We start from the raw sequence: 27,034 nt of genomic DNA, 5'->3' as shown, positions 1-27,034 counted from the left end.
AGGACAGCTTTGAGATAGGGTGAGTCGGTGCTGCTGGAGGGAGAGGTCGAGTGTGTTCATATGGCGGCGCATGGCAGTGAGCGTGGATCTCAGGATGCGACGAGAACAGCAGTCCGAGGAGCGTTGTATGTCCCGGAGATACATGTAATCCTGGGTGGGTTTGAAACGTGAGCGATGGAACTTCAGTTGGAATCCATGTAGGGTAAGTTGGAGACGGAGACAGTCACTGAGGAAGGAAATATGGCTGTGAAAGTGAGTTTTGGTAAACACTTTATCAAACAACAGGAGGGGAATGGAAAGCAATGAAGGTGAACAGGTCAAAAGTGGCAAACGGAAATCCTGTCGGAGAGAAGAGCAATACTTCTTCAAGGTAGACATTCCTGGAAGAGAAGTAGCAGTCAATTAAACACTAATATAAAAGCAAAATACTGCAGATGCTGGATATCTGAAATAAAAACCGAAAATGCTGGAAAAATTCAGCAGGTCTGACAGCTTCTGTGGAGAGATAAACGGAGTTAACGTTTCAAGTCCGTATGACTCTTCTTCAGAGCTGAAGTAGAAATGTGATTAATTTATACTGTTTAAGGGGGGGGAGGGTGGAGCAGCAAAGCAGGATAGAAGGTCAGCGATAGGTGGGGGCTAAGGAAAGATTGACAAAGATGTCATGAACACAAGACAAAGGGAGTGTTAATGGTAGTGGTAAGGGCTAAAGAAGGTGCTGATAGTGGCATACAGGTTAAGAAAGCAGAATGTGCAAATAGCAGAACAAGGGTGAGCACTCTGTAAAAGAACATGGAACAAGTAACTGATGGCTTTTCTGGGGGTGGGGTGGAGGGAGGGGGCAATGATTGGGGAAAAAGGATTGAGAAAGGGATAAAAATAGGGGGAGGGTAAAAAGGGGATAAAACAATGAATAAATTAGTAAAAATAAGTAACTAAAAAAATAAAAATAAATTTTTGAAAAGGGATTACAAAAGGTGTGAAGATGCTCCTTGACCTTGCTTGACTGATGCCTTGAGATCCAGAATCACTCCCACCATCATCGGTAACACTATCCAACTGTTGGGAAAAAATATATCCTAAAATGGTGCTGGACAAGTTGGAGATGTTGGCTGGAAGCTTTCATGCTTATTTTGAGTGCCCATTAATTACCAGATTAATTTCATTTCGGTTTCTGCTTTGGATTTTTGAATCGGGGCATGCCGCCATTTTACGCGGGTGGGCCAATTAAGGCCCGCCCAGTGTGACATCCGCATGGAAACGCTGTGCGTTCCCTGTACGGGCGGAGGGTGGATTCCCTAAATCAAGAGTGCGCTCTTTCACATATGCGCACGACAGAGCGCACTCATCTCCCTGAGGCTAAGTGCAGCCTCAGGGAGATTGGCTCAAAATGTATAAAAGCTAAAAATAGAAAAATAAAATTTCCCTAACATGTCCCCTCATTTGACACTGTCACATGAGTTGGGACATGTCCATAATTTTTACAAAAATTTTATTAAAATTTTTAAGAACCGACATGAAACTTCATCCCGCCCGTGGGTGAGGGTTTCATGCTTTTTCTAGTTTCCGCTGGGGCTCCCAGCCTGCCCACCAACCTTAAGGTTGGACGGGCAGGTCCTTTAATTAGTTTAATGACTCTGTCAATGGCCACATTGGTCGGGAGTTCCCCTCGTCATCACCGTGCGTCATTTTACGCGGCGGCGAGCGGGGGGGGGGGCGGGGCCTGCTCTCCGACAGGAAAATCCTGCCCTTAACCTCTGGGCTTCTGGTCCCATACAATAACCACCAGGTTACTGCACTAAGTGGAAACTGCATGTTTGCATTTCCCCAACTCACCCCCCAAAATTAACATTCCACTCCTGCCACAGTACCGAAACAGTTCCAAAGTCACAAATGACTTGTGACAAAAGTAAACTTTCCCTCTTTGTCCTTCTCAACCTGTCTGCCGCCTTTGACATGGATGTTCAAACCATCCACCTCCAATGCCCCTCCACTGTCTTCCCGCTGGGTGAGACTGCTCTCACCTAGTTGCATTCTTATCTGTCTTGCCATAGCCAGATTATCACTTGCAATATCTTTTCTTTCTGCTCCTGCACAGTTCCCTCTGGGATCCCCAAGGGAATCTATCCTTGGGCCCCCTCATTTCTCAAATAAATGCTGCCCCTCAGGGACATAATCCAAAAGTACAGCATTAGTTTTCATGTACACAGGCAACAGCTGGCTCTACCTCACCATCACCTCACAACTTTTCCACTGTTGCTGTATTATAAATATGTATATGTCACAAACAAGATTTATCCCCTTTACATGATTACATAGGACTTACATCACAGAAACAGGCCTTTTGGCCCAACCAGTCCATGCTGGCGTTTATGCTTCACTCGACCCTCCTTCCATCTTTCCTCATTTAGCTCTAGCATCGTAACCATCTATTCCCTTGTCCTGCATATGGCTAGCCTAGTTTCCCCTTAAATGCATCTATACTGTTCATTTGCATCTCCACATGGTAGTGAGTTCCACATTCTCACCTTTCTTTGGTTAAATAAGTTTCTCCTGAATTCCCTATTGGGTTTCTTAGTGACTATCTTTTATATTGATGGCTTCTTATTATGCTTTTCCCCACAAGAGGAAACATTCTCTTTGTATCCACTCTATCAAAACCTTTCATAACTTTAAAGACATCTATTTGGTCACCCCTCAGAGAAAAGAGACCCAGTCTGTTGATCCTTTCCTGATATGTATCCCTACACATTTCTGGTATCTTCCACGTAAATTTGCTCTACACCCTATCCAGTGCCTCTATATAATTTTTATAATGTGGTGACCGGAACTGCACACAGTACTCTGGGTGTGGCCTAAACAAAAGAGCTGAACTCCAGACAATGAGGTGAGATTGACTGCCCTTGAGATCAAGGCAACATTTGACCAAATGTGGCATCAAGGAGCCCTGGCAAAACTGGAGTCAAAGGGAATCGGGGGCGAGGGGGTGGGGGGGGACTCTCTGCTGGATGGAGTCATACTAAGCACAAAGGAAGATGGTTGTGATTATTGGAGGTTAATCATCTCAGTTTCAGGACATCACTGCAGGAGTTCCTCAGACCTGACCATCATCAGCTGCCTCAATGACCTTGCTTCCATCAGAAATGGGGACATTCACTGATGATTCACAGCGCTCAGTGTCATTCACAACTCCTCAGATACTAAAGCAGTTGATATCTAAATGCAGCAAGTCCTGGACAATATCTAGGCTTGAGCTGACAAGTGGCAAGTAACATCCATGCCAGGCAATGACCATCTCCGACGAGAGAGAATCTAACCATCACCTCTTGACATTCAATGGCATTACCATTGCTAAATCCACTATCAACATCCTGGGGGTTGCCACTGACCAGAAACTGAACTGGACTCGCCATATAAATACTGTAGCTACAAGAGCAGGTCAGAGGCTAGGAATCCTGCAGTGAATAACTCATCTCCTGACTCTCCAAAGCCTGTCCACCATCTACAAGGCACAAGTCAGGAGTGTGATGGAATATTCCCCACTTGCCTGGATGAGTGCAGCTCCCACAACACTGAAGAAGCTGGACACCATTCAGGACAAAGCAGCCCACTTGATTGGCACCACATCCACAAACATTCACTCCCTCCACCGCCAATGCACAGTGGCAGCAGTGTGTAACATCTACAAGATGTACTGCAGAAACTCACCAAGGTTCCTTGGGACAGCACCTTCCAAACCCATGACCACTACCATCTAGAAGGACAATGGAATAGATACATGGGAACACCACCACCTGGAAGTTCTCCTCCAAGCCACTAACCATCCTGACTTGGTAATCTATTGCCGTTCCTTCACTGTCACTGGGTCAAAATCCTGGATCCCTCCCTAACAGCACTATGGGTGTTCCTACACCTCATGGACTGCAGCAGTTCGAGAAGGCAGCTCACCACCAACTTCTCAAGGGCAATTAGGGATGGGCAATAAATGCTGGCTTAGCCAGTGATACCCACATCCCATGAGTGAGTAAAAGAAAAATGAGATCTATACATATGCATGCAGAGGATGAAGATGAGCTTACTTTGCAAATCCTCATGCTGTGTACAAACATACTGTGAATCTGCTCAGCCTATTTAATGTAATTATCAGCATAAAAGTACCCACCTACTGAGGGTAAGTCATGGCTCGTTTGGTAGCTTTCTTCTCTGTGAGTTAGATAGTTATGAGTTTCACCACTCCATAGGTTTGAGCTTGTTTAGTATCACATAATGGTTTTTGTGTTAATGACTAAGTCAGAAACTTACAAAAACTTAGGAAAGATTTATTTGCATTTAAAATTCACTTATATGTGAAGGATAAAAAGATTTGCATTTATGTTTTTTCATTTGTTCATGGGATGTAGGCATCGCTGGCCAGGTCAGCATTTATTGCCCATCCCTAATTGCCCTTGTTCAGAGGGCAGTTTTTAAGAGTCAATCACATTGCTGTGGGTCTGGAGTTACATGTAGGCCAGACCAGGTAAGGATAGCAGATTTCCTTCCCTAAAGGACATTTGTGAACCAGATGGGTTTTTACGACAATGGACAATAGTTTCATGGCCATCATCAGACTTTTAACTCTAGATTTTTATTGAATTCAAGTTTCACCATCTGCTGTGGTGGGATTCAAACCCAGGTCCCCAGAGCATTACCCTGGGTCTCTAGAATACTACTACAGTAACAATACCACAATGCCACTGCCTCCCCTAAATGGCGCTCCCCTATATGGCACCTTTAACAACCACAGGACATATCAAAGCTGTGGCAGGTGGTGTTTTTTGGCTGAGATGTTAAACTGAGGCCCCGTCTGCCCTCTCAGGTCAATGCAAAAGATCCTATATTATGAGAGAGAGAGTAGGGGGCTCTTATCCCTGCTGTCCTGGTCATTATTTATCCCTTAACCAATATCACTAAAAAAAAAATCGATTATGCAGTCATTATGATGTTGCTATTTGTGGGAGCTTGCTGTGCACAAAATGGCTGCCTCATTTCCTACATTGCAACAGTGACTGCACTTCAAAAAGTATTTTATTGGAGGTTCTGTGGTTGTGAAAGGTGCTATATAGATGCAAGTCTTACCTTCTTTAGAGTCAGGCGTTTCTATCATGTTGGTATAGCAACAATTAACTTGTACAATATAAGTTAGCCCGCAAAGATCTACTTGAAGGAAACATGTAAATTGTAGATCTGCCAAATCAAGGATTCTGTTTTGGATGAGACAAATTGGTCACAACTCCTTTTGTTGCAGAGAGTGGACATTTAGTTTTAAGGGAGCTTGTTTTCTTTTTGATGAAGACCGGCTGTCATTCACCTCTCATTCATTTGCTTCCTCACAGGTGCATTGTTTTGGATATCCCATCAGTATCTTCTTCATCGTGGTCAATGAATTCTGTGAAAGGTTCTCCTACTATGGAATGCGAGGTACTTTAAATTTTGTACGTCAAGAATTGTTACCCTGTGTTCCACATCATCTTGAGTCCTATAAAGAAATTTCTTCAGCCCTCCTTTGATTCTATGTGTTATGGGATTGAGCAAATATTTGGTGTGGTGTTCTGTCACTGAGCAGTGAAGATGTTATCTATAATCCTTTACCTTAATTCATAAGATGATTTAAAATGAACTCCCACACAAAATCTTTGCAACAAGTAACTCTGACCAGTAACAACAACAGCTTAGGTTTATGGAGCGCCTTTACCCCAGTGATACATCCCAAGAATCTTCAGGAGCATTATTGGATAAACTCTAACATTGAGCCACAAGAGGAGATATTAGGACAGGTAACCAAAACCTCAGTCAAAAGGTAGGTTTTAAGAAATGCCTTAAAGGAGGAGAGAGAGGTGGAGAGGTTTGTGGAGAGAATTCCAGAGCTTGGGGCCCAGGCAACTGAAGGCACAGTCACCAGTGGTGGAGCAAGTAAGGGATGCTCAGGAGGCCAATATTGGAGGTGTGCAGAGATCTCAGAGGATTATAGGGCTGGAGGAGGTTACAAAGAAAGAGAGGGGCAAGGCTGTGGAGCAGTTTGAACACAAAAATGGGAATTTTAAAATCAAGGTGTTGCTGGACAGGGAACCAGTGTAGGTCAGGGAGGAAAAGGGGCGGTGGGTGAACTGAACTTGGTGCGAGTTAGGATACAGGAGCAGAGATTTTGGATGAGTTCAAATTTACCAGGATTGGTAGATGGGAGGCTGGCCAGGAGACCTTTGGAATAGTCACGTCTGGAGGTAATAAAGGCATAGATGAGGCCTTCAGCAGCTGATGAAGTGAGACAGTGACAGAGATAGCAAAGCCTGAAAACATTGTGTTAAACAAGAATCAAGGACTGAGGTGGGGGCGGGGAGTCCACTGTGTGACAGTAAACATTATGTAGTATTAAGTTCAGTACCTTCCATTGTGAAATATTTGTTAATAACTGAATATTCTGGTCTGACGACTCTGTATTCTGTGTCTTCATTCAGCTGTGCTTGTCCTGTATTTCCGCTATTTTCTACGCTGGGATGAAGATCTTGCTACGGCTATTTATCATACCTTTGTTGCTCTGTGTTACTTAACACCTATCCTTGGAGCGATCATTGCTGACTCCTGGTTGGGAAAATTCAAGTAGGTATTATGAAAATAATTATTGAACCATAGAAATGTTACAGTGCAGAAAGGGGCCATTCAGCCCATCGTGTCTGCACCAGCCAAAAAAGAGAAGTAAAAAGAAACCAGCCGCTCATTTTAATCCCACATTCCAGCACCTGGTCCACAGCCTTCCAGGTTACAGCACTACAGGTGCAGATCCAAGTAGCTTTTAAACGTGTTGAATGTTTCAGGCAGTGAATTCCAGGTGTCCATCCTCTGGATGAAAAAGTTTTTCTTCATGTCCCCTCTAATCCTGCTACCAATCACCTTACTGCTATGCCCCCTCGTAATTGACCTCGAAGCTAGGGAAACGGGTCTTTCCTGTCAACCCTATCTAGGCCCCTAATAATTTTGTACACCTCAATTAAGCCACCCCACCGCCTCCTCTGTTCTAAGGAAAACAATCCTGGCCTATCAAATCTCTCCTCATAGCTGCAATTTTCACGCCCCATCAACATTGCTGTAAATCTCCTCTGTCTGTCTCCAGGACAATTACCCTTCCTGTAATGTGGTGACCAGAACTGCACACAAAATTCCAGCTGTGGCCTAACCAACGTTTTATATGGTTCCAGCGTTACATCCCAGCTTTTGTATTCAATACCTCGCCCAATAAAGGAAAGCATTCCATATGCATTCTTTACCACCTCATCCACCTGTCCTGCTAACTTCAGGGACCTGTGGACATGCACTTGTCTCTAACTTCCTCTGCCCCTCTCAGTTTCCTTCCATTTACTGAGTATTCCCCTGCTCTGCTTGCCCTCCACAAATGCATTACCTCACACTTCTCTGGAATGAATTCCATTTGCCACTTCTCTGCCCATTCTACCAAATCATTGATATCATTCTGGAGTCCGTCACTATCCTTTTAACTATCAACCATACTGCCAATTTCTGTGTCATCTGCAAATTTCCTGATCATGGCTCCCATATTTAAGTCCAGATCATTAGTACACACAACAAACAGAAAGGGCCCCAACACTGAGCCGTGTGGAACGCCAATGAAAACCGCTTTCCATTTGCAAAAGCATCCATCGACCAGTACCCTTTGTTTCCTGATGCTGAGTCAATTTTGAATCCAACTCTTCACATTCCCCTGTATCCCATGGGCTTTTACTTTTCTGACCAGTCTGCCTGTGGGATCTTGTCAAATCCCTTACTGAAATCTATGTAGACAACATTCACTTCCACTGTACTACCTTCATCAATCCTAATTGTTACTTCTTCAGAAAATTCGATTAATTAGTAAGACACAATATTTCCCTAAAAAAACCATGTTGACCTTCCCTGATTAATCTGTTCCTTTCTAAGATACAGCTCATCCTGTCTCTCATAATTGTTTCCGATAATCTTCCCACCACCGAAGTCAGACTATAATTTTCAGGCCTATCCCTCGCATTCTTTTTAAATAATGGTACAACGTTCGCAGACCCCAAATCCTCTGGTATCTCACCTGTGTCTAGTGAGGATTGGAAAATGATCCTGCAAACATCCACTATTTCCTCCCTAGCTTCCTTCAACAGCCTGGGATACAATCCATCTGGCTCTGGTGATTTATCCACCTTCAAGGATGTCAGTCCCTCCAGCACTTCCTCTATTATTATACTTAATAATCAAATAGATAACTATGATAAAACTACATGGTACGATTTTAAAAGGTATGCAAGAACAGAGAGACCTGGGGATGTATGTACACAAGTCATTAAAGGTGGCAGGACCACTTGATAAGGCTATTTAAAAAAAAACCTACACAATCCTCAGCTTTATAAACATAGTACCAAAATAAAAAAAGTCATGTTAAATCTTTATAGTCACTGGTTAGCCCTCCACTGGAGTATTGTGTCAAATTCTAAGCATTACGTTTTCGGAAGAATGTCAAGATCTTAGAGAGATTTACTAGAATAGTACCAGGGATGAGGGACTTCGGTTCATGTGAAGAGACTGGAAAAACCGGGATTGTTCTCCTTAGAGCAGAGAAAGCCATAGAAGTGTTCAAAAATTATGAAGGGTTTTGATAGAATAAATAAGGAGAAACTGTTTCCACTGGCAGGAGGGTCGATAACAGGGGACACAGATTTAAAATGATTGGCAAAAAAAAAGAGAGGAAGATGAGGAAAAATGCTTTATACAGCAAGTTACTGTGGTGTGTAATGTGCTGTCTAAAGGGTGGCGGCAGCTCATTCACTAGTATCGTTCAAAATGAGTTGGACAGGAAATATTTGCAGGGCTATGGGGAAAGAGTGGGAGAGTGGGACCGATTGGATAGATCTTTTAAAGAGCAAGCACAGGTCTAATGGGCCAAATGGCTTCCTTTGCGTTATACGATTCAATGATAAAACTCAACTTGTTAATTTCATTTAAGTGATGTGGGCATCGCTGACAAGACCAGTATTTGTTGCCCATCATTAATTGCCCTTGGGAGAATGATGGTGAGCCACCTTCAGAACTGAGTGCCTTGCTACTCAGTTAAGAGTCAACCTCATTGCCATGAGTCTTCAGGAGTTTTATGTAGGCCAGACTAAGTTAGGCTGGCAGATTCCCTTCCCTAAAGCACATTAGTGAACCAGATGAATTTTTACAATAATCTGGTAGTTTTATGGTCACTACGATTGAGTCTAGCTTTTTAATTCCAGGTTTGTTAAATTAGTTATATTCCAATTTCCTAGCTGCGTGGTGAGATTTGAACTCACATTACCAGATCATTAGTCCAAGCTTTTGGATGACCAGCCCAGTGACATAACCACTCTTTTGTTTAATCATTCACACCCATGGGAACCAGTGGTTGGTACAATGGTGTATCAATCTCACGGCAGAACTGGAAAATGTAATTTATGCTGCAAAAAATGGGAGGTTTCTCAGAATAACCCTGAGTATCTACACTTTTCAAATCCGCTTTATATTAGAAATTCTGGAATCTTCTGCCATTCACTCACACTAAATGAATGAGGATTTGGGCCCTCGTCCATTAACAATCAGCTACAAGGCACTCTGACTTGCTACTCCAGCCAATCACATGAGATAGGTGAAAACATAGGGCTAATTTTAAGCTCACTTGCCAGGCAGCATGGGATGGAATGCTGATTTTCCAGCATGTTTGCTATTGGTGACCACTGATTTCATTGGAGAGTAACATTGAACAGTCTCTTAAACCAGTGTCCCACTGACTCCTTGATATTCCAGCCTGGTGAGTGAGGTTAAAATTGCACCCACCATAAGTTATGAAATTAATAACATGCAATGGCAGGGTTCATTCAGGTGGGAGCTCATCACTCTGGTCTGTGTGCGTTTTCTTAATTATTTGGGGAAAATCAGAATAGGCCAATTACTAGCGGAGTAGAAAAGGCCTTTCTTTCCTAGAACAGGAGATCAATGTAATAGAGAACTGCACTGCGAAGAGAAGATATTTAGGATTATATGTGTACACTAAAATATCGGCAAAGTACTGTGGATGCTGGAGATCTGAAATAAAAAGAGAAAGTGCTGGAAAAACTCAGCAGATCTGGCAGCATCTGTGGAAAGAGAAACAGTCGACGTTTTGAGTCCAATATAACTCTTCTTTAAATGTGCAGATATATTGTGAAGGTTGTCCGTAGGTGCACATTGTGGACAGTTTTTTCCATTATTGACAGGAATGGAAACTATCAGAATGTATATGGTTTTAATAAGCACTGAATGAGTTGAACCTCTTTATGTCCTTGCCTCAATTAATTTTAACTTTCCATCATAACAGGACCATCATCTACCTGTCTATTGTCTATACAATTGGACAGCTGGTGATATCAATCAGTAGCATTGCAGATTTGTCGGATGGTAACAACGATGGACACCCAAATAACCTAAGCCTTCATGTGTGAGTACATTCACTTGTTCAGCAACAATATACCACTAAAAGTAGAGACGCAGATTCACAAGGCCGTAAAAATTAAGCCAAGTCCTAGAGTTCATTTCTAAGGGGGTAGAATTGAAAAGCAGAGGAGCCATGCCAAACTTTTCTTGAAATATGGTTAGACTGCATTCGGATCACTCCACACAGTCCTCATCACCATATTATAATAATGATATAGGGGTGCCCGAGAATGTGCAACCACCATTTACAAGAATGATACCAGAACTGAGAGTTTAGAATTATCAGGAAGGATCTGAGGTTGGGGCTCTTTTCTCGAGAACAGAGACCTGTAAAATTAAGGAAGGTTTGATTGGATAGACATAGAGAAGATGTTTCTACTTGTGGGGGAACTCAAAAATAGGGGCCGTCAGTATAAGGTAGATACTTGTGAATTTAACAGGGTATTCTGGAGAATTTTATTTACCCAGACCGTGGGTGTGAATGTGATATATGGTACCACAGGGAGTAGTTGAGGTGAAATAGCAAAGCTGCATTTAATGAGAAGATACATGAGGGAGAAAGGAATAGAAGAAGATGTTAATCAGGTGAGATGAAGAGGGTTAAAAAGAGGCTTGGGTTGCCAGATTAGGTTTGGGCTGAATGGCCTATTCCTGTACTGTAAATTCGATGTACTTCTCTGCAATGGTCTGTAAATTTTGTGTTGTAATTTAGTTTAAGCCTATTAACATATCTGGCAGTGTTCAGTTGCTGCTGGTTTTATGAACCTTTTAGCCTTTCTTTGAGAAATTATAGCATGATGTTTAATATAACTTTCAACATGGTTTATTAAAGCTGAGATTTCTTATCATTCCTTTAAGGTTTGAAAGTGAGTGTTTTAAAAAGTAATTAATTCTTTGTATTTTAATCAAAATGAATGTCTATGGTGAAACCAGGTATTAGAGATTTCCCAATAATTTGAGATACTATAAGCAAAGGGCATTGTTAAAGATGGAAGACTTGGGCCGGCAGGAGGGGCTGTAAAATTCTGCCCTTGAATATATATAACGCCTTTCACAATCACAGGACATTCAAAGCACTTTACAGCTAGTTCAGTAGTTTTAGAATGTAATCACTGTTGCAATGTAGGGAACGTAGCAGGCAATTTCTGCACAGAAAGCTCCCACAAACTGTAATGTGATTGTAACCAGATAATTTGGCTGAAGGATAAATATTGGCCAGGACACGAGGAAAAATACCCCTGCTCTTCTTTGAAACAGAGCCATGCGATTTTTTACATTCGCCTGAGAGGGAAAATAGGACCTCTGTTTAGCATTTCAACCGAAAGATGGTGCCTCTAACGGTGTTGCACTCCCTCAGTGCTGCAGTGGGAGTGTCAGCCTGGATTATGTGCTCAAGCCTCTGGAGTGGGAGCGGAACCCATAAACATCTGACTCAGGAGAAAGATTTCTACCAACTGAGCTACAGACTACACCTGATGATATTAAATTCTGTCAATGTTTATAAATTATAATATAACTCTGCTGCTTTTGTTTCTTCCAGAGCTTTGGCGATGATCGGTCTGATTCTTATTGCTTTTGGGACTGGTGGCATCAAACCTTGTGTGTCAGCATTTGGTGGAGATCAGTTTGAAGACCATCAGGTAAACACAAGTATTAAGTTTATAACAAATTCATATCAATCATGAGAAATGATAAAAAGAAAGTTTTCCTGGAACTGTTGTTCATGTTATGTAAAGACGTTATTCAAGCCTGGAAACATTGGCCCAGATTTTGCTGGAGCAGGTTATCTGTTAAAAAGCCCATTGGTTCCTGCATCCCACAGCTCAAAAATTGTTTGCCCTATAACTAGCTGGGAGTGTGAGGGTAATGGGGCATCTGGAACCTCAGTGAACCAATGAGGTTTAAGGATTGAGGAAGAAACAGCGGGACGATGGAGAAGGAAATCGGGTGAACTGGAGTCAAATCAATTACAGAAAGAGAAATAAAGAGAGGGAAAGAGAGATTGGATTAGGAAAGAACAGAAAGGAAAATAGGGACAGAAAGGAAAAGTAAGAAAATATTTTAAAATCTTAACTTTTTTTTATGCATTAACTCTCAGAACAAATTGCAACGTGTAAGAATGAGATTGTATAGTTTCAGTTGTTCACTTTCAGGAGTTAGGTGATTGAATGGCATTACAGGAACAGAAATCTCCTCATTAAAAGCATCCTTACGCTGTTAAGTAATTTTCAGTGGTGAGTTTAATGAGTAATGCACAATGCGGCAATTTCTTGAAACTCACAGGGAGTTTGAGGATGACCTGCCATTTTTGTGAGGCTAATGATTCAGTCCCCGGGCGAGGTTCCCCTAATTTGTTATGATCCTGAACAAGGTACCTCAAATTGTTATGCTCCCAGGTGAGGAGGGAAAAACTGGCTCCCGTCCTTTATTCAACCCCCTCGGTTGGTCGCAGCAAGGTTAAGTTAAAAAGGATCCCTTCCCTAGTGGATACCTTTTCCCAGTCCAAATGTATTTATGTTTTAAAAGATGCCAATTTAACCTAGGCTGTCTTGAGTCAAAGAAAGTGTAAGTTTATTAGTTACTAAACGTGGGGAAAAAAATAATAAAAATGCACCACACATACACAAGATTAATGTGTATAATAAAAGTTAAAAAGATATACGAATCAGTCCTTTAGCTTGTCTGTGAGGAATAGATGGTGAAATGCTGCGGCTGTTAAGTTGGATGATTCCGGTAGCGCCGACTTTGGCAGTTGAGCAGTTGGCTTGGAGACTCTTGGTTCTGCAGGTTGGCTGAAAGGAGTTGTCCTGTTTCCTTTTTGATTGTGGATTTGCTGACTTGTGACTTGCTTCCAGCAATCAGAGAGAGAGAGTTTTTTACCTGCAAGTGCAGGGATGCCTAGTTGGTGTTCTCCAGCTATCACTTTCACAGCACACACACACATACCAGAACAGAACACCAGATCAGCACACAGAACAAAGGTTGCAGTTGGCTCTTTTAAACCCCTTTCCTTGTGTATTCCTGGAAGGGAAAAAACAAACATGTTTTTCACCCAGATCTTTCACACAGTTCATGTCCGCAGTCTGGGATATAACTCAACAGGAGGTGGATTTGGCTGAGAGAGGAATCATTTTCCATTACCTTCGCAACCACAGGAGATTACAGTTCAGTTTTCGTTGTATCTTTCCCTTTGAAATGCCTCTGAGTGAAGTATGCCATGTCGCACCTTTTAGGTGCAACATTCCATTCACCCTGAACTAGTTGGTCAAGTGATCCACATAGGAATTTTCCAGCAAGTGGTTACTTTGCAGTCTCTGCCAGTTTTTGCTTATATGTCCTTTTTGTAAAAAAACATGTCTTACTTAAAAGCTCAGTATGTCCATAAGTAATTTGGGGTAGGATCAATGGTCATGACATGACGGAGCGAAGCAGGTCATCCAGTAACTTGTGATGGATTCACAACTTGTGGAGAATCTCTTCCTCAGGCTGCCGGAGTATTTGCACCCCAATAATGGCACGGTTACTTTGGCAGCGAAATCCAGGCAACAAATGATTTCAGGAGATACAACAATGTCCTCTTGCATTACAGAGTGAATACGAATTTCTGTAAATATCTCAAAGTCCTTTGTTTTCTTCTGTTGTTGAAGTCAATGTTCTCTTCTCTCTCTGAAGGAAAAGGAAAGGGGCAGATTCTTCTCAATTTTCTATTTGTCAATCAATGCTGGAAGTCTCATTTCTACAGTTGTTACTCCCATCCTGAGAGGTAAGGCAGTCATTGGCTTCACTTGTTAAAACCAGTCAAAGTCAAATCATAAATTGCAAAATCGTTGTTGGAAAAGCAAAAAAAAAAGAAAATCTTTTTTGATCATCATTTTGATTGAAAACTGATGTTGTTAATCATTAATAACTTGGCACATCTGTGCTCCTAATTTCTGCCATTTTCTGTAGTTAATTACTTTCTTTGTCCATTAATCAGGTCAACAGGCTTATAGCAAATGGGATTATCAGATCATAGTTTAATTTTGACATTGGAATGTTGGAACAGGGAGAGGCCATTCAACTCTGGGAGTCTGTTCTGTTACTCAGCTAGATCATGGCTGACCCATACCCTTCCTCCGTCTAACTGCCTAGGTCCCTAATTCTGAACATCCTAGTTTAACAAAAATCTATCAATGTTAGTTTGAAATTTTCCCAATTGACCAGAAACTTCAATAGTTCTTTTGGGAGTGAGCGTTCCAGGTTTCCACTACCCTTTGTTTGAAGAAGTGTTTCACTCCAGAATGTCCTAGCTCTTAATTCTATGATTCTGCCCCCTTGTTCTGGATTCACCCACTAGCGGAAATAGTTTCTCCCTATCGACCCTATCAAATCTTTTAATCATCTTAAATCTCTCAATTAGATCACCCCTTAATCTTCTATATTCAAAGAAATACAAGGCCAGTCTGTGCAACCTGTCCTCATAATTCAAACCTTTTAGCTCCAGTATCAATCTAGACTCTGTGCTGCACCAACTCCAGGGCAAGTATATCCTTCCTGAGGTGCAGTGCCCAGCTACTCTGGATGGCCTCTCCTCCGAACTTTATGCAGCTGTAACTTAACTTCCACCTCTTTGTAATCTAGCACCCTTGAGATAAAACCAGCATTCCATTGGATAGGAACTTAAAAACATAGAGAATCTTTGGCACAGGAGGAAGCCATTCAGCCCATCATGTCTGACCTGCTGGAAAATGAGTTATCCCTCCTAATTCCCCTTTCCAGTTCGTGATCTGTAGCCCTGTAGGTTACAGCATCTCAATTGTATTTTTTTAATGTGATGAGTGTTTCTACCTCTACCACCTTTTCAGTGAGCTCTGGAGACCAAGGGAGGGATGTTGGCAGGACTGGAGAATTTTAACTATGAGGAAAGAAGATTGGATAGGCTGGGGCTGGGTGGCTTTCTTTGGACCCGAGGAGGCTGAGGGGAGATTTGATTGAGGTGTACAAAATTATGAGGGGCCAGGATAGTGTCGATAGGACCTATTTCCATTGGCAGAGTGTTCCAGGCTCCCACCACCCTTTGGGTGAAAAACATTGTCCTTAACTCCCCTCCAATTCTTCCACCAATTGCTTTAAATCTATCTCCCCGGCTTCTCTGCCAATGGAAATAGGTCCTATCATCTCTATCCTGGGCCCTCATAATTTTGTACGCCTCAATTAAATTTCCCCTTGGCCTCCCTGGTTCCAAAGAAAACAACCCCAGCCTATCCAGTCTTTCCTCGTAGTTAAAATTCTCCATTCCTGCCAACATCCTCAAAGGTCTCCTCTCTAGTGCGATCACATCCTTCCTGTAATGTAGTGACCAGAATGTACACAGTACTCTAGCTGCAGTCTAACTCCTGTTTTACACAGTTTGAGTATAATCTCCCTACTCTTATATTCTATGGCTTGGCTGATCAAAGAAAGTATCCTGTTCACCTTCCTGAAAGCCTCATCTACCTGTCCTGCTACCTTCAGGGATCTGCGGACATGCACTCCAAGGTCCCTCTGTTTCTCTACACTTCTCAATACCATTTATTATATATTCTCTTCACTCATTTGTCCTCCCCAAATACATTACCTCACACCTCTGTGGATTGAATTCCATTTATTACTTTTCTGCCCACTTGACCAGTCCATCGATATCTTCCTGTAGCCCACCCCCCCCAGCTTTCTTGCTCACTATTACCAAATGGCTAATTTTTATATCATCCGCAAACTTCTCAATCGTGACCCCTACATGTAAGTCCTTAAGACACGAGCCTTTCTCATTATTCTTTTCCTTTGACTTTGACAATTCTAAACTTGCCATACTTTGCATATTTTAGGTCAAAAATGCGGTCATGTGCCCCAGGCGTGTTATCCTCTGGCCTTTGGAGTTCCAGCAGCCTTAATGGCAATTGCCTTAAGTAAGTCTTATAAACTTCCTTCTCCAGAAACAAGTTGGTAGATTTCTACAATCTGCATGATATTGAGAAATAAGTATTAACTACATGGGAAACTTTCAGCTCCTGTGCTCCACATTTTGGGGATGGCGGGGGTGCCTTTGCCCACTAGCGACACCTAGCAGGAAGTCATGGGCACAAGGCCTAACATTTCCTGCTTATTCATTTCACGAATAGAAAATTAAATGTTGCCCAGGCAACAGGGTTGCCAACCCTCCAGAATTACAGAATCGCAGAATTGTTACGGAGTAGAAGGAGGCCGCTCGGCCCATCCTGTCTGCACTGACTCTCTGAGCATTTTAACTTAGTGCCAATCTCCTGCCTTTTCCCCTGTAGCCCTGCACATTGTTTCTATTTAAATAATCATCCAATCCAGGATTGCTCTGGATTCCCCAGGAGCTACAGATTCATCTGTAAGAGCTGTTGCTAGCAAAACCCAGGAGAAGAATCATGCAGCCTTCAAAAATTGCTGCTCTTTTTCATTTTCTTTGATTGCACTCATTTAGAATTGTAGAATGATACAGCACAGAGGGAAGCAATTCATTCTGTGTCAGGTCTTTGAAATTTAAGGTTGCCAACCCTCTAGGATTTGGCCTGGAGTCTCCAGAGGTTGAAGAATTGAATTTTCCTGGAGAAAAATAATCGGGACATTAAACAAGATAGGTTTTTTAAATTTTCTTTATACGTTTCTCTTCACCAGATATAAAATTATTGAAAATGGGGAAATAAAAGCTATTTGGCTGACAGTCAAGCATCATCCAATTGGGTAATGAGCCTTTTTGCTTTCCAATTGGTGTAGGAAGACAGTGCATCACAAGGATGGATGTGTTGGCTGACTAATGGCTGGAGTGTGGGGGCAAGTCATGTGACAAAACCTCCAGGAGTACATTCAATCACATTTGGCGACCCTGTTGAAATTGCTATCCAATTAGTCCAACCGCCCCTTATAAGAATATTTTGGGGTTTGGGGGGAGGGCTGTTTGATCAAGTGGGGTGGTTGTGGGGATCACTTGATCCAAATCCCCAGTGACATGCTCATTCAGAGTTGGCAACGATGTGAGATTTCCCAATGCGCATTCTTGGCAGGTAAGGTTCCACACACTGGGAGCCATGAGGGATACATAGATTTAATCTTACACCTGCCAAAGCAGTTATAATCCATTAACCATGTCATATTGTGTGTTTCAGTTGTATTTATTGGAGGAAGCTCTTTGTACCAGAAGTCCACTCCCAAGGGGAATGTTATACTTCAAGTTTCCAAGTGCATTTGGGTAAGAGATCAAACTAAAGTTAACCGCTGCAACTTAGATATCATAGCAGCATGGGGAGCTGAGAAGGATAAGGATGTTTACAGATTTGGCTCCTCCCAAGTTTTCATGACAAAATTATTTTTTAGTTCATTCACTGGGTGTGGTGCCACTAGTGTGGTCAAAAATTATTTTCCTTAATTGCTAAGGCATTGCAAGGGGCAGTCACCCACATTGCTGTGGGTCTGGGCTCACATATAGGCCAGGCTGAAAAAGGACAGCAGATTTTCTTCCCTAAAGAAAGGACAATAGTGAACCAACTGGTTTTTATGACAATCTGACAATTGTATGGTCACCCTTACTAACAGTAGCTTTTCATAAACCCAAATTTATTTAATTAACTGAATTTGAAATCCCGAGCTACAATGGTGCGATTTGAACTCATGTCTTTTGATCATTGGTCTAAGTCTTTGAATTACTAGCATGGTACTGTTATGATCCCAGCTAAGGTTACCCCTGGCAAGCCTGATCCCAGGATGGAATCCAGCTTGCTAGATCCTAACTTTTATTTTTGTTTGTTTAGATACATAGAGAGTAGCTACTGAACAGAGTCACCAGAGTCAGCTAATGAACTTTTAACAAAAGAATAAAACATCTATTTAAAAAGAAAAGATTAACTATATTACAATATTTCTTCAGTACAACTGTACTGTTACAGATATATACAGATTTGTAAGGATAACACAAGTTACAAAAGCAATCTTATACTTAATGTTCACAGTAAGTACACAGTCCATGTAAACTAATAGACAACCAGTGGTCAGACACACCACACTCTGAAACCAAGTGACAGATGCCACCTCAACCAGATGCTATGGACCTCTCCTCAACTCCTCCCAGATGTTTGTCAGACCGTGAACCAACCAGTCTCACTGAACTCCATCATTCACACAAGGGTTTCCAATCCCCACTCTTGAAGGATTCACTTTGGAATCTTCTCCCAAACCAATGCTTTCTCTCAGATGCCTTCTGCAAGGGTTCACCTCCAGGGATTCGAACACTCCTTCTGATGTTCCTCACCCCGGGTCACCAAACGCATTGAAGCATTCTTCCAAGAACTCTCTTTCACTGACTCAGCTGTCAGTAGTACACGACTATTTCACATGCCCATTGCTAAGAGTTACAGACCTTCAATTGTCTCTTTGGACCTTCTGGCCTCTTGCAAGCTGTTCTCACTTTAAATCTGCTTTCTGCAGCTTTAGTCTCTTTGAATCTGAAGCTTTGAGCCTTTCTCTCTGCCCCTCACTCTTATCTTCACTTAAAAGGACCTTTTCCAGCTTCCTGTCCTTCCTTTGACTAGGAGGTCTGCTTGGGACTTTCTCCTGTTCCACTCTCCTGGATTCCTGGGGACTTTCTTCTTTAGCTTGGTACGGCTATCTGTCCCTTTTGCTTGGGTCTCTCTCTGGCAGCTACTTTTAACCAACTTTAGCTTGGAACTGGCTATCTACCTCATCTAGGCTTCTTCTGCCTGGCAGCTGTCTTCAAAATTGAACTCAAAACTGCTTTTCTAGTTCTTTCTGTGAATGTCTGTCAGAGAGACCAACCTCTCTGGACCCCTGTTGCTAGGCAACAGCACTTTTTTCTGCTCTTGTTTGTTCAACTTAGGTGCAACAGTCAAAAAGCTCCTACTAGGAATGCAAGCACTTTTTAAAGTGAAACTAATACTCAGTTTGGCCCTGTGTATATTATAGAGAATTGCAGCCCCTGTGTATATTATATAGAATAGCAGCCCCTGTGTATATTATAGAGAATAGCAGTTCCTATGTCTATTATAGAGGATAGCAGTCCCTGTGTATATTATAGAGAATAGCAGCCCCTGTGTACATTATAGAGGTAATGTCACTAGACTAATATTCCAGAGACCCAGGGTAATGCTCTGGGGACCGGGGTTTGAATCCCACCCTGGCAGATGGTGAAACTTGAATTGAATAAAAATCTGGAATTAACCATCTGCTGATGAGCACAAAACCGTTACTGACTATAAAAACCCATCTGGCTCACTGAAATGTCTTTTTAGGGAAGGGAATCTGCTGTCCTTGCCTGGTCTGGCCTACATGTGACTCCAGCAATGTGGTTGACTCTTAAATGCCCTCTGAACAAGGGCAGTTAGGTTTGGGCAATGCACAAATATAAAAAAATACAGAAATACAAATCAAATTTAAACTTTAAAGCTAAAACTCATTCCTAACACCCACAAATACCAATATAAATTACTTAAACTGTCTCTATTTCCTAACAGTACATAACACTATAATACCATCCTCTTGTTAATAGCAATTCCACAAGTAGACTGACTCTCTTAGGAACCAAATCCTGCATCCTTGCACATTGTGTGAGAGATAGTAAGCCCAGAAACACCATATCAGCCTTTTTTACACACTCTCCATTTCTTCTGCTTTGACATTGAGTCTCAAATGCCTGGGACTTCTCAATGACTGAGGGAATGCTGTTTACTCTCTAACTTGTGAAGGTACAGGTGGTTCCATATTGATGTTGATGCCTGGTATAGTCGAGGTCAAAATATAGGTAACTCTGCAGCTTGCCTGGTCCAAGTTCTTGCATGAAAGGGGAACGGTCATTGGCAATGCCCATCCATCATGTCCAGTGGTGGCCATAGGAACATAAGAATTAAATAGTCCTTTGGTAGTACAGAACTTCAGTATTGCTGAAAAAGAGAAATGCTGATAAAGCTTTTCATCGTGTACTCATCAGGACAGAATTGCAAGAATATCAAGGCCAGGATTTTATGGCTCCTCCCACCTGGTGGGATACTACGGTCCCGCTGAACTGAATGGAGATTTAAATGGCTCGCTGCATCCGCCAAGGGGGGAGACACATCGCCATGGGGCCATAAAATCCTGGCCCAAATCTCAAAGGGAACAACAGTTCATGCTGCATGAGAAGAGGGTACTGATTGGTTGGCAAGTGGAGTTAGACTGGTAGAGGTGTTGGCATAGATAATGCACAGGCAACACTTAGCTGCCAAGCTTTTGTTTAAATTCAAACCAGGCAGGTTGGCTCTGATTGGTCAAGGCATTGCCATGGGGAATGAACCAAGGAATGGCTGTCCCCCCACCCTGCACCGCCCCGCCCCCCCAAGCTTTTGTTTAATTGAAAAAGGTGCAACATGTGGACATGTTCTTCCTTCACCAGTATGCCCCTTCAGCAACATAAGAATTTCTGGATAAAGTCCACGATATCAAGTTCACCTTCCACCATCTTGGTAGTCACTTGATACAACAATAATGGAGTTGTTGACTAATCATGGAAATCGGTCTCTATCAGTTAGTCTACAACTGAACCAGGATATGAGGAAAACCTCACCGTGGTGGAGAGTTTTGGGAGTGATTGAAGCAATTAACAAATGTGCATTTAAGGGGAAACTTAATAAATACACGAGGGAGAAAGAAATAGACCACAGGATGTCCCAAAGCATCTAACATCCAGTGAAGTATTTTTGTAGTGTAGCCACTGTTGTAATGTAGGAAATCCGTCAGTCAATTTATACACAGCAAGCTCCCACAAACAGAAATGCAATATTCATCAGATATTCTGTTTTTGTGATGTTCACTAAGGGATAAATATTGGCAAAGGCACCAGCTCTTCTTTGAAATAGTGTCCATGGGGCCTGACAGAAGAAATAGGGCCTCGGTTTAATATCTCATCTGAAAGACAGCACCACTGACACTGCAGCACTCCCTCTGTAGAGCAATGGACAGTCTACATTAATGTGTTTGTGTCTTTGAAACTGAAAACACAACTCTCTGACTCAGACGTGAGTGTGCTATCCACTGCACAACTGACACCAGAGGGATACGTTGGTAGCATGAGAGGTGGAGGTGGCTTGTGAGCAACATAAACACTGGCAGAGACCAGTTGAGCCGAAAAGCCTGTTCCTGTACTGTAAAATTCTCTGTGTTCAAAGTAGAGATCTCCAGAATTAGGACATTGTACTTCAGGTTAGCAGTTTACCCCTGATATCAAGAGACCCTGACCATATTTCTTTGAATGTCCATCCCAATCAGTGAAGAAAGCTGGGATTGGAAACTCAGCCAGTGGGACCATAAGTACATCAATCCATGTCTCACCAAACACTTACCATGTTCCCTTCCCTCCTGTTAATAGTATTCCTTTGATGTGAGTAAAATACTAATAAGTGCCAGACTTAAATTCATTAACTTTTCCTTGGCATGCTGTTACAATCCTGTATAACATTGTCAATAATATTTACAAATTATTGGTTTCTTTTCAACAGTTCGCTATCAAAAACAGATTCAGGCATCGTAGCAAGCAATATGCCAAACGAGAGCATTTTATGGACTGGGCTTCAGAGAAGTATGATGTAAGTTTGTAGGTTGAGGTTTTTTTCCTGTATTAGTTCCTTCTAATCATAGAATCATTGCTTTGTGCCTGTGCCAGCTCTTTAGAAGAGCTATCCCATTAGTCCAACACTCTTTTCCCATATATTTCCCCTTCAAGTATTTATCCAATTCCCTTCTGTAAGTTAATACTGAACCTGCTTCCACCACTCTTTCAAGCAGCGCATTCCAGATCATAACTCCTCAGTGCGTTAAAAAAGTCTCTTCCCTCCTCTGCTTTATTTTGACAATTACATTAAGTCTGTGTCCTATCAAACGGCTACATCCATCTTTGCTGTGGTGATATGGCCAAGTACAGAAAAACCCAGTCAGCACTGTTCATTTGGGTACATGTCTATGAATGGTCCTAAACCTCGGAACTTATCTTTGCTTCCAAACACCATGCCAGGGCTCAACTGGTCCTTCATGTACCAGATAGCTAACCCGTCACAGTGAAGATTCTTTTTACCAGTCCCATGAGCTTTGAGCTGGTTATGGAGCTCCCAGTCTTTCCGGGAGCCTGGCATTGGTTCCAGATTGACCTGCTTTTACTGCACTTATTGGGTGTTAGGCAAACATAATGACTCATCAACATGGTGCTCGAGCCCACTCCCTGGTACAGTTTCATCAGACAGTGCTCCCGCTTCAGGTGCTTCCTGTTGCCACCTGTCCAGTCAGCTGTGGCCAGTGCCACCCCCAGGCCTAGGATCAGACATTAGTTTGATCAGGGCTGAAAAGTTACAAAGATCTCTTCTGGAGGGCAAAGTGGAGGGCAGCGGAAAGATGGGTCGACCTGGGTGTAGTTGGATAATGGACATCACAGAGTGGTTGCAGTCGAGCTACAGTGGATGTGTGAGAATGGCATAAGGCAGATGAGTGTGACATACTATGACAGCAGATCTCCTGGTAGGAGCAGTAGTGTGCCCTTTGGTTACCGATAGAAAGTTTCTCCCTATCTACTTTAGCAAAATCTCTCCTAAATTTGAACGCCTTTATTCAGTCTTCCCTTATCTTTTTCTGCTCTAAGGAGAACAATCCCAGCTTCTCCAGTCTCTCCACATTAACTGAAGTCCCTCATCCCTGGTACCATTCTAGTAAATCTCCTCCGCACCCTCTCCAAGGGTGACATCCTTCCTAAAGTGGAATTGGGCACAATATTGCAGCCAAGGCTTAATGACTATACGTGTTGATGTTTTTAATCACTCATAATTTAAAATCACAACCTCATATGGTACTTTTATTCTGTTAAATTTGAAGGGTGTGGGGTGTTGAAAATCTGAGAGCAGCCATGGTAAACATGTCGGCAGTCATGTAAGACATAGTTAAATCAATAATGGACATGTTATGTAGGCTGTCCTTGTTGGTTAAGCTGGAGTGTTGCACTTGAAACGAATGGGTTTAGCTTGCTTATAAAGGCGATGTCCAGCATTGCCTATTGCTCATGTTAAGGGGTTTGATGCCACCAAGCCTGATATTCAACAGCCAAATCTTATCACATCTTGGGAAATACACAGATCAGTTAGGAACAAATTTGCCTTGATCTCATGCTTGTTCTCTTTATCAATTGGTTTAGGAACGCTTGATTGCACAGGTCAAGATGGTGCTGAAAGTGTTATTTCTGTATCTCCCACTGCCTATGTTCTGGGCTTTATTTGACCAACAGGTAAGAAATAAGTAACTCCTACTTTAGGTTACCTGTAAAAAGTGGTATCTTAAGCAGTTAAAGAAAATATACTGAAGTAAATATTATTTGTTTGTTTACTACTTCCTGCACTAATTTGCTTCCTCTCAATCATGAAGTTGTGGAGTCTTTGTTGAGGAATGGGTCAATGGCAAAGGACACCCTTGATTGTCCACACGATGCTCAAAAGATGCATTCCTTCCAAAGATCAGTTTTAGAATATGCTGATCCAGACTCCCACCAAATCCCATTCACCCATCAGCACTCTACTCACTGGCCTACATTGGAACTTAGTCCAACAAGACCTCAAACTTTAAATTCTCATTCTTGTTTTCAAATCCCTCCATGGCCTTGCCCTAATGTGACCTTGTCCAGCCGTCCAACCCTCGGAGACTTCTGCACTTCTCCAATTCAGATCCTTTGCACATCCCCAGTGTTCACCATGCCACCACATTGGAGGCTTTGCCTTCAGATGCCCAGGGCCCTCCCTAAACCTCTTACCAATTATCAAATTTTGTTTGATAATCGCTGCTGTGAGATGCCATGTGATACCTTACTACTTTAAAGGTATATAAATGCAAGTTGTTGTTACTATATTGCATTGAAGATGTGTGCGAAATGGTAGAGGAGGAAATGTCTGGTATTCTGGGGTCCATTCTTGTAGATTTACACTGCACAAACCCTCCAGTGCAGAAACTCTGTTAGTTGGGGAGTGGGGGTAGTGGGACAGGGTCCTGTAGAATCCATCCCTATAATTCTGGCACCTCTTTGTAAACTTATTCCCTACATCTTTTCCACTAGTTAATGGTCTATAGGCTACACTGAGCAATGCAATTCCACTTTCTTTGTTCCTTATCTCTAGTCAAATAAACTCTATCCTTGATCCATTCTGGGACAACCTCGCTCATTTCCTATCTTCCCTGATCCAGGAATATTTAACACCCAGGACTGGCCTCCTTTGAGCCAGGTCTCTGTTACAGCTACAACATTGCAACCTGCTCACCAATCATATTTACCACATACATTCCACACACCTTACCGGTAACCCTAATTCAGACTTTACTACTTTCTTCTTTGCTCTGAAACCATCTAATAACTTAATATTTCCTATTCTAGTGCCATCTGTCTCTCACAGTATTGTGTGCACCTTGGTGTTCCTCTCTAATATTACCTCCTGGTTCCCACATACCTCCCAAGTTAGTTTGCCCCACCCCCCCACTTGCAAATCACCCTGCAAGCAACTCGGGCCTGGCTCTTTTTCAGTGCAACTCGTCCAGCCTGTACTGGTCCCATCTTCCCAAGAGTGAGGGTGCCAATGTCCCAGGAATGTAAAGCCCTCCCTCCTGCACCATCTTTCCAGCCATGCACTCACCTGCTTTATCCTCCTATTTCTGTACTCACTTGCGCGTGGTAATGGGGATAATCTGGAGATTATTATTTTTGAGGTCCTTCTTGTTAGTTTCCTACCTATCTCCCTAGATTCTGACTGTAGGACCACATCCCTCTGTCTGCCAATGTCGTTGGTACCAATGTGGACCATGACTGTTGGCTGTTCGCCCTCCCCTATCAGGGTGCTTTACATCCAATCACTGACACCCTTGACCCTGGCACTGGAGAGGCAACATATCTCAGGATTCACGCCAGTGACGACAGTAGTTGTGCCATGAGATCTTTCCTGTTCACCAAAGAAGGCAAGCGGGATCTCAGTTTAGCATCTCATCTGCTGGATGGCACCTCTGAGAGTCCTGCACTCTCCCAGTCTAGATCTTGTGCTCAAGTGTCTGTGTATGATGTAAGTAATTAATTTACATTCTATTGTTAAGCAGTGCGATCTTTAACAATTATGGATTTTTTTACAGGGCTCAAGATGGACCTTTCAAGCCACCACAATGAATGGAAATTTTGTAAGATATTAATTAACACTTCAATGTTATGCATCCTATATTTAGTATTCATTTTTTTACTGGACTGATACTTATTATTAAATATTTCTTTTTCTTTAGGGAGGCATTGACATTCAACCTGATCAAATGCAGGTATGGAATTTCATGTTTAAATATATCATTTCTCATGATGAGTTTTGTTTCCAGTAGTTGATTCTCTTGACACACAATCTGATTGATTTTGTCCTTCTGATCTTTGTACAGACAGTCAACCCAATCCTGATTCTGATCTTGGTTCCACTTGTTGATGCTGTCGTGTATCCATTGATTGCTAAATGCAATTTCAACTTTACGTAAGTATTAACATCAGGCAAACAAATACTTTCAGAATTCTTGGATGGCTAGTTGGAGTCATGGTAGAGTGGAATATTCCAGCATGATGTAGTACAAGGGTTTGAACTAAACTGGGCGCTGTGAATGCTGAATCCGTGTGACAAATACATATTGGCTCAAACTCAAATAAGGAGCTGTGGATTTTACTCCCCCCTACAATCCTCCTAGATTCCTGTCCTCCTCCAATTCTGGCCATTTGTGCATCCCCTATTTCTTACACTCCACAATTGGAGACTGTGCCTTCAGCTGTCTAGGCTCATCCACAGTTTCAAATCCGTCCATGGGCCTCACCCCTCCCTATCTCTGTGCCCTTCTCCAGCCCAACAACCCTCTGAGATCTCTACGCACCTCCAATTCTGGCTTCTTGAGCATTCCCAATTTTAATCACTCCATCGTTGGCTATGCCTTTAGCTGTGTGAGCCCTAAATTCTGCAGTTCCCACCGTAAACCTCTCCACCCCTATATCTCCATCTCCTCCTTGGAGACATTTCTTAAAACCTACTATCTGCTTCTGCAGCTCAGTGTCAAACTTTGTCTGAAAACACCCTTATGAAGCATCTTCGGTTGCTAAATAAATGCAAGTTATTGTTGTTGAATGTGATTGTATAATTAACTTGTAGAACCACTGTGGGTGTGTGTGTATATATATATATAACTTATGAATTCACATGCATTATTGCAGTGTACTATGTGAACACAATCCACGTAATCTACAGGAGATCTCTGGACAGGATTTCCATTTTATGCATTTAATTGAATGGGCTGGAAAAATGTAAGGTTCCCTGACCCAATTATGCTGCAGTGCCCTCTTTGTCGACACCCAGTGCCCTACAGTTGCCTGGTGCCACATTAGCCTGGCCATATCAGTATGAGGGAAAGAACAAGAGAGGGACTCACGTTATACAGGCATTTAGAAGGACGGCATTTTCACATTGTTACTGCCAACCTCATC

General features: G+C 42.3%; 1 protein-coding gene across 1 annotated transcript in view; it reads left to right on the top strand.

The window, feature by feature from the left end:
* LOC121284396 (solute carrier family 15 member 1-like) overlaps window positions 1-27,034 on the top strand; it is a 52,786-nt gene that overhangs the window by 6,189 nt on the left and 19,563 nt on the right. The window contains exons 3-14 of the mRNA XM_041199834.1: window positions 5,373-5,457; window positions 6,492-6,633; window positions 10,385-10,504; window positions 12,041-12,140; window positions 14,173-14,263; window positions 16,344-16,424; window positions 17,649-17,731; window positions 22,023-22,109; window positions 23,699-23,788; window positions 25,666-25,710; window positions 25,810-25,842; window positions 25,954-26,042. Coding sequence (XP_041055768.1) covers window positions 5,373-5,457; window positions 6,492-6,633; window positions 10,385-10,504; window positions 12,041-12,140; window positions 14,173-14,263; window positions 16,344-16,424; window positions 17,649-17,731; window positions 22,023-22,109; window positions 23,699-23,788; window positions 25,666-25,710; window positions 25,810-25,842; window positions 25,954-26,042 — 1,046 coding nt within the window. The remainder of the gene's footprint in view (window positions 1-5,372; window positions 5,458-6,491; window positions 6,634-10,384; window positions 10,505-12,040; window positions 12,141-14,172; window positions 14,264-16,343; window positions 16,425-17,648; window positions 17,732-22,022; window positions 22,110-23,698; window positions 23,789-25,665; window positions 25,711-25,809; window positions 25,843-25,953; window positions 26,043-27,034) is intronic.

Source organism: Carcharodon carcharias, chromosome 11 (genome assembly GCF_017639515.1).
Source record: "Carcharodon carcharias isolate sCarCar2 chromosome 11, sCarCar2.pri, whole genome shotgun sequence".
NCBI classification, from domain to species: Eukaryota; Metazoa; Chordata; class Chondrichthyes; order Lamniformes; family Lamnidae; genus Carcharodon; species Carcharodon carcharias.
The sequence above is the reverse complement of the archived record's forward strand: the minus strand, read 5'-3'. Positions and strand labels throughout refer to the sequence as shown.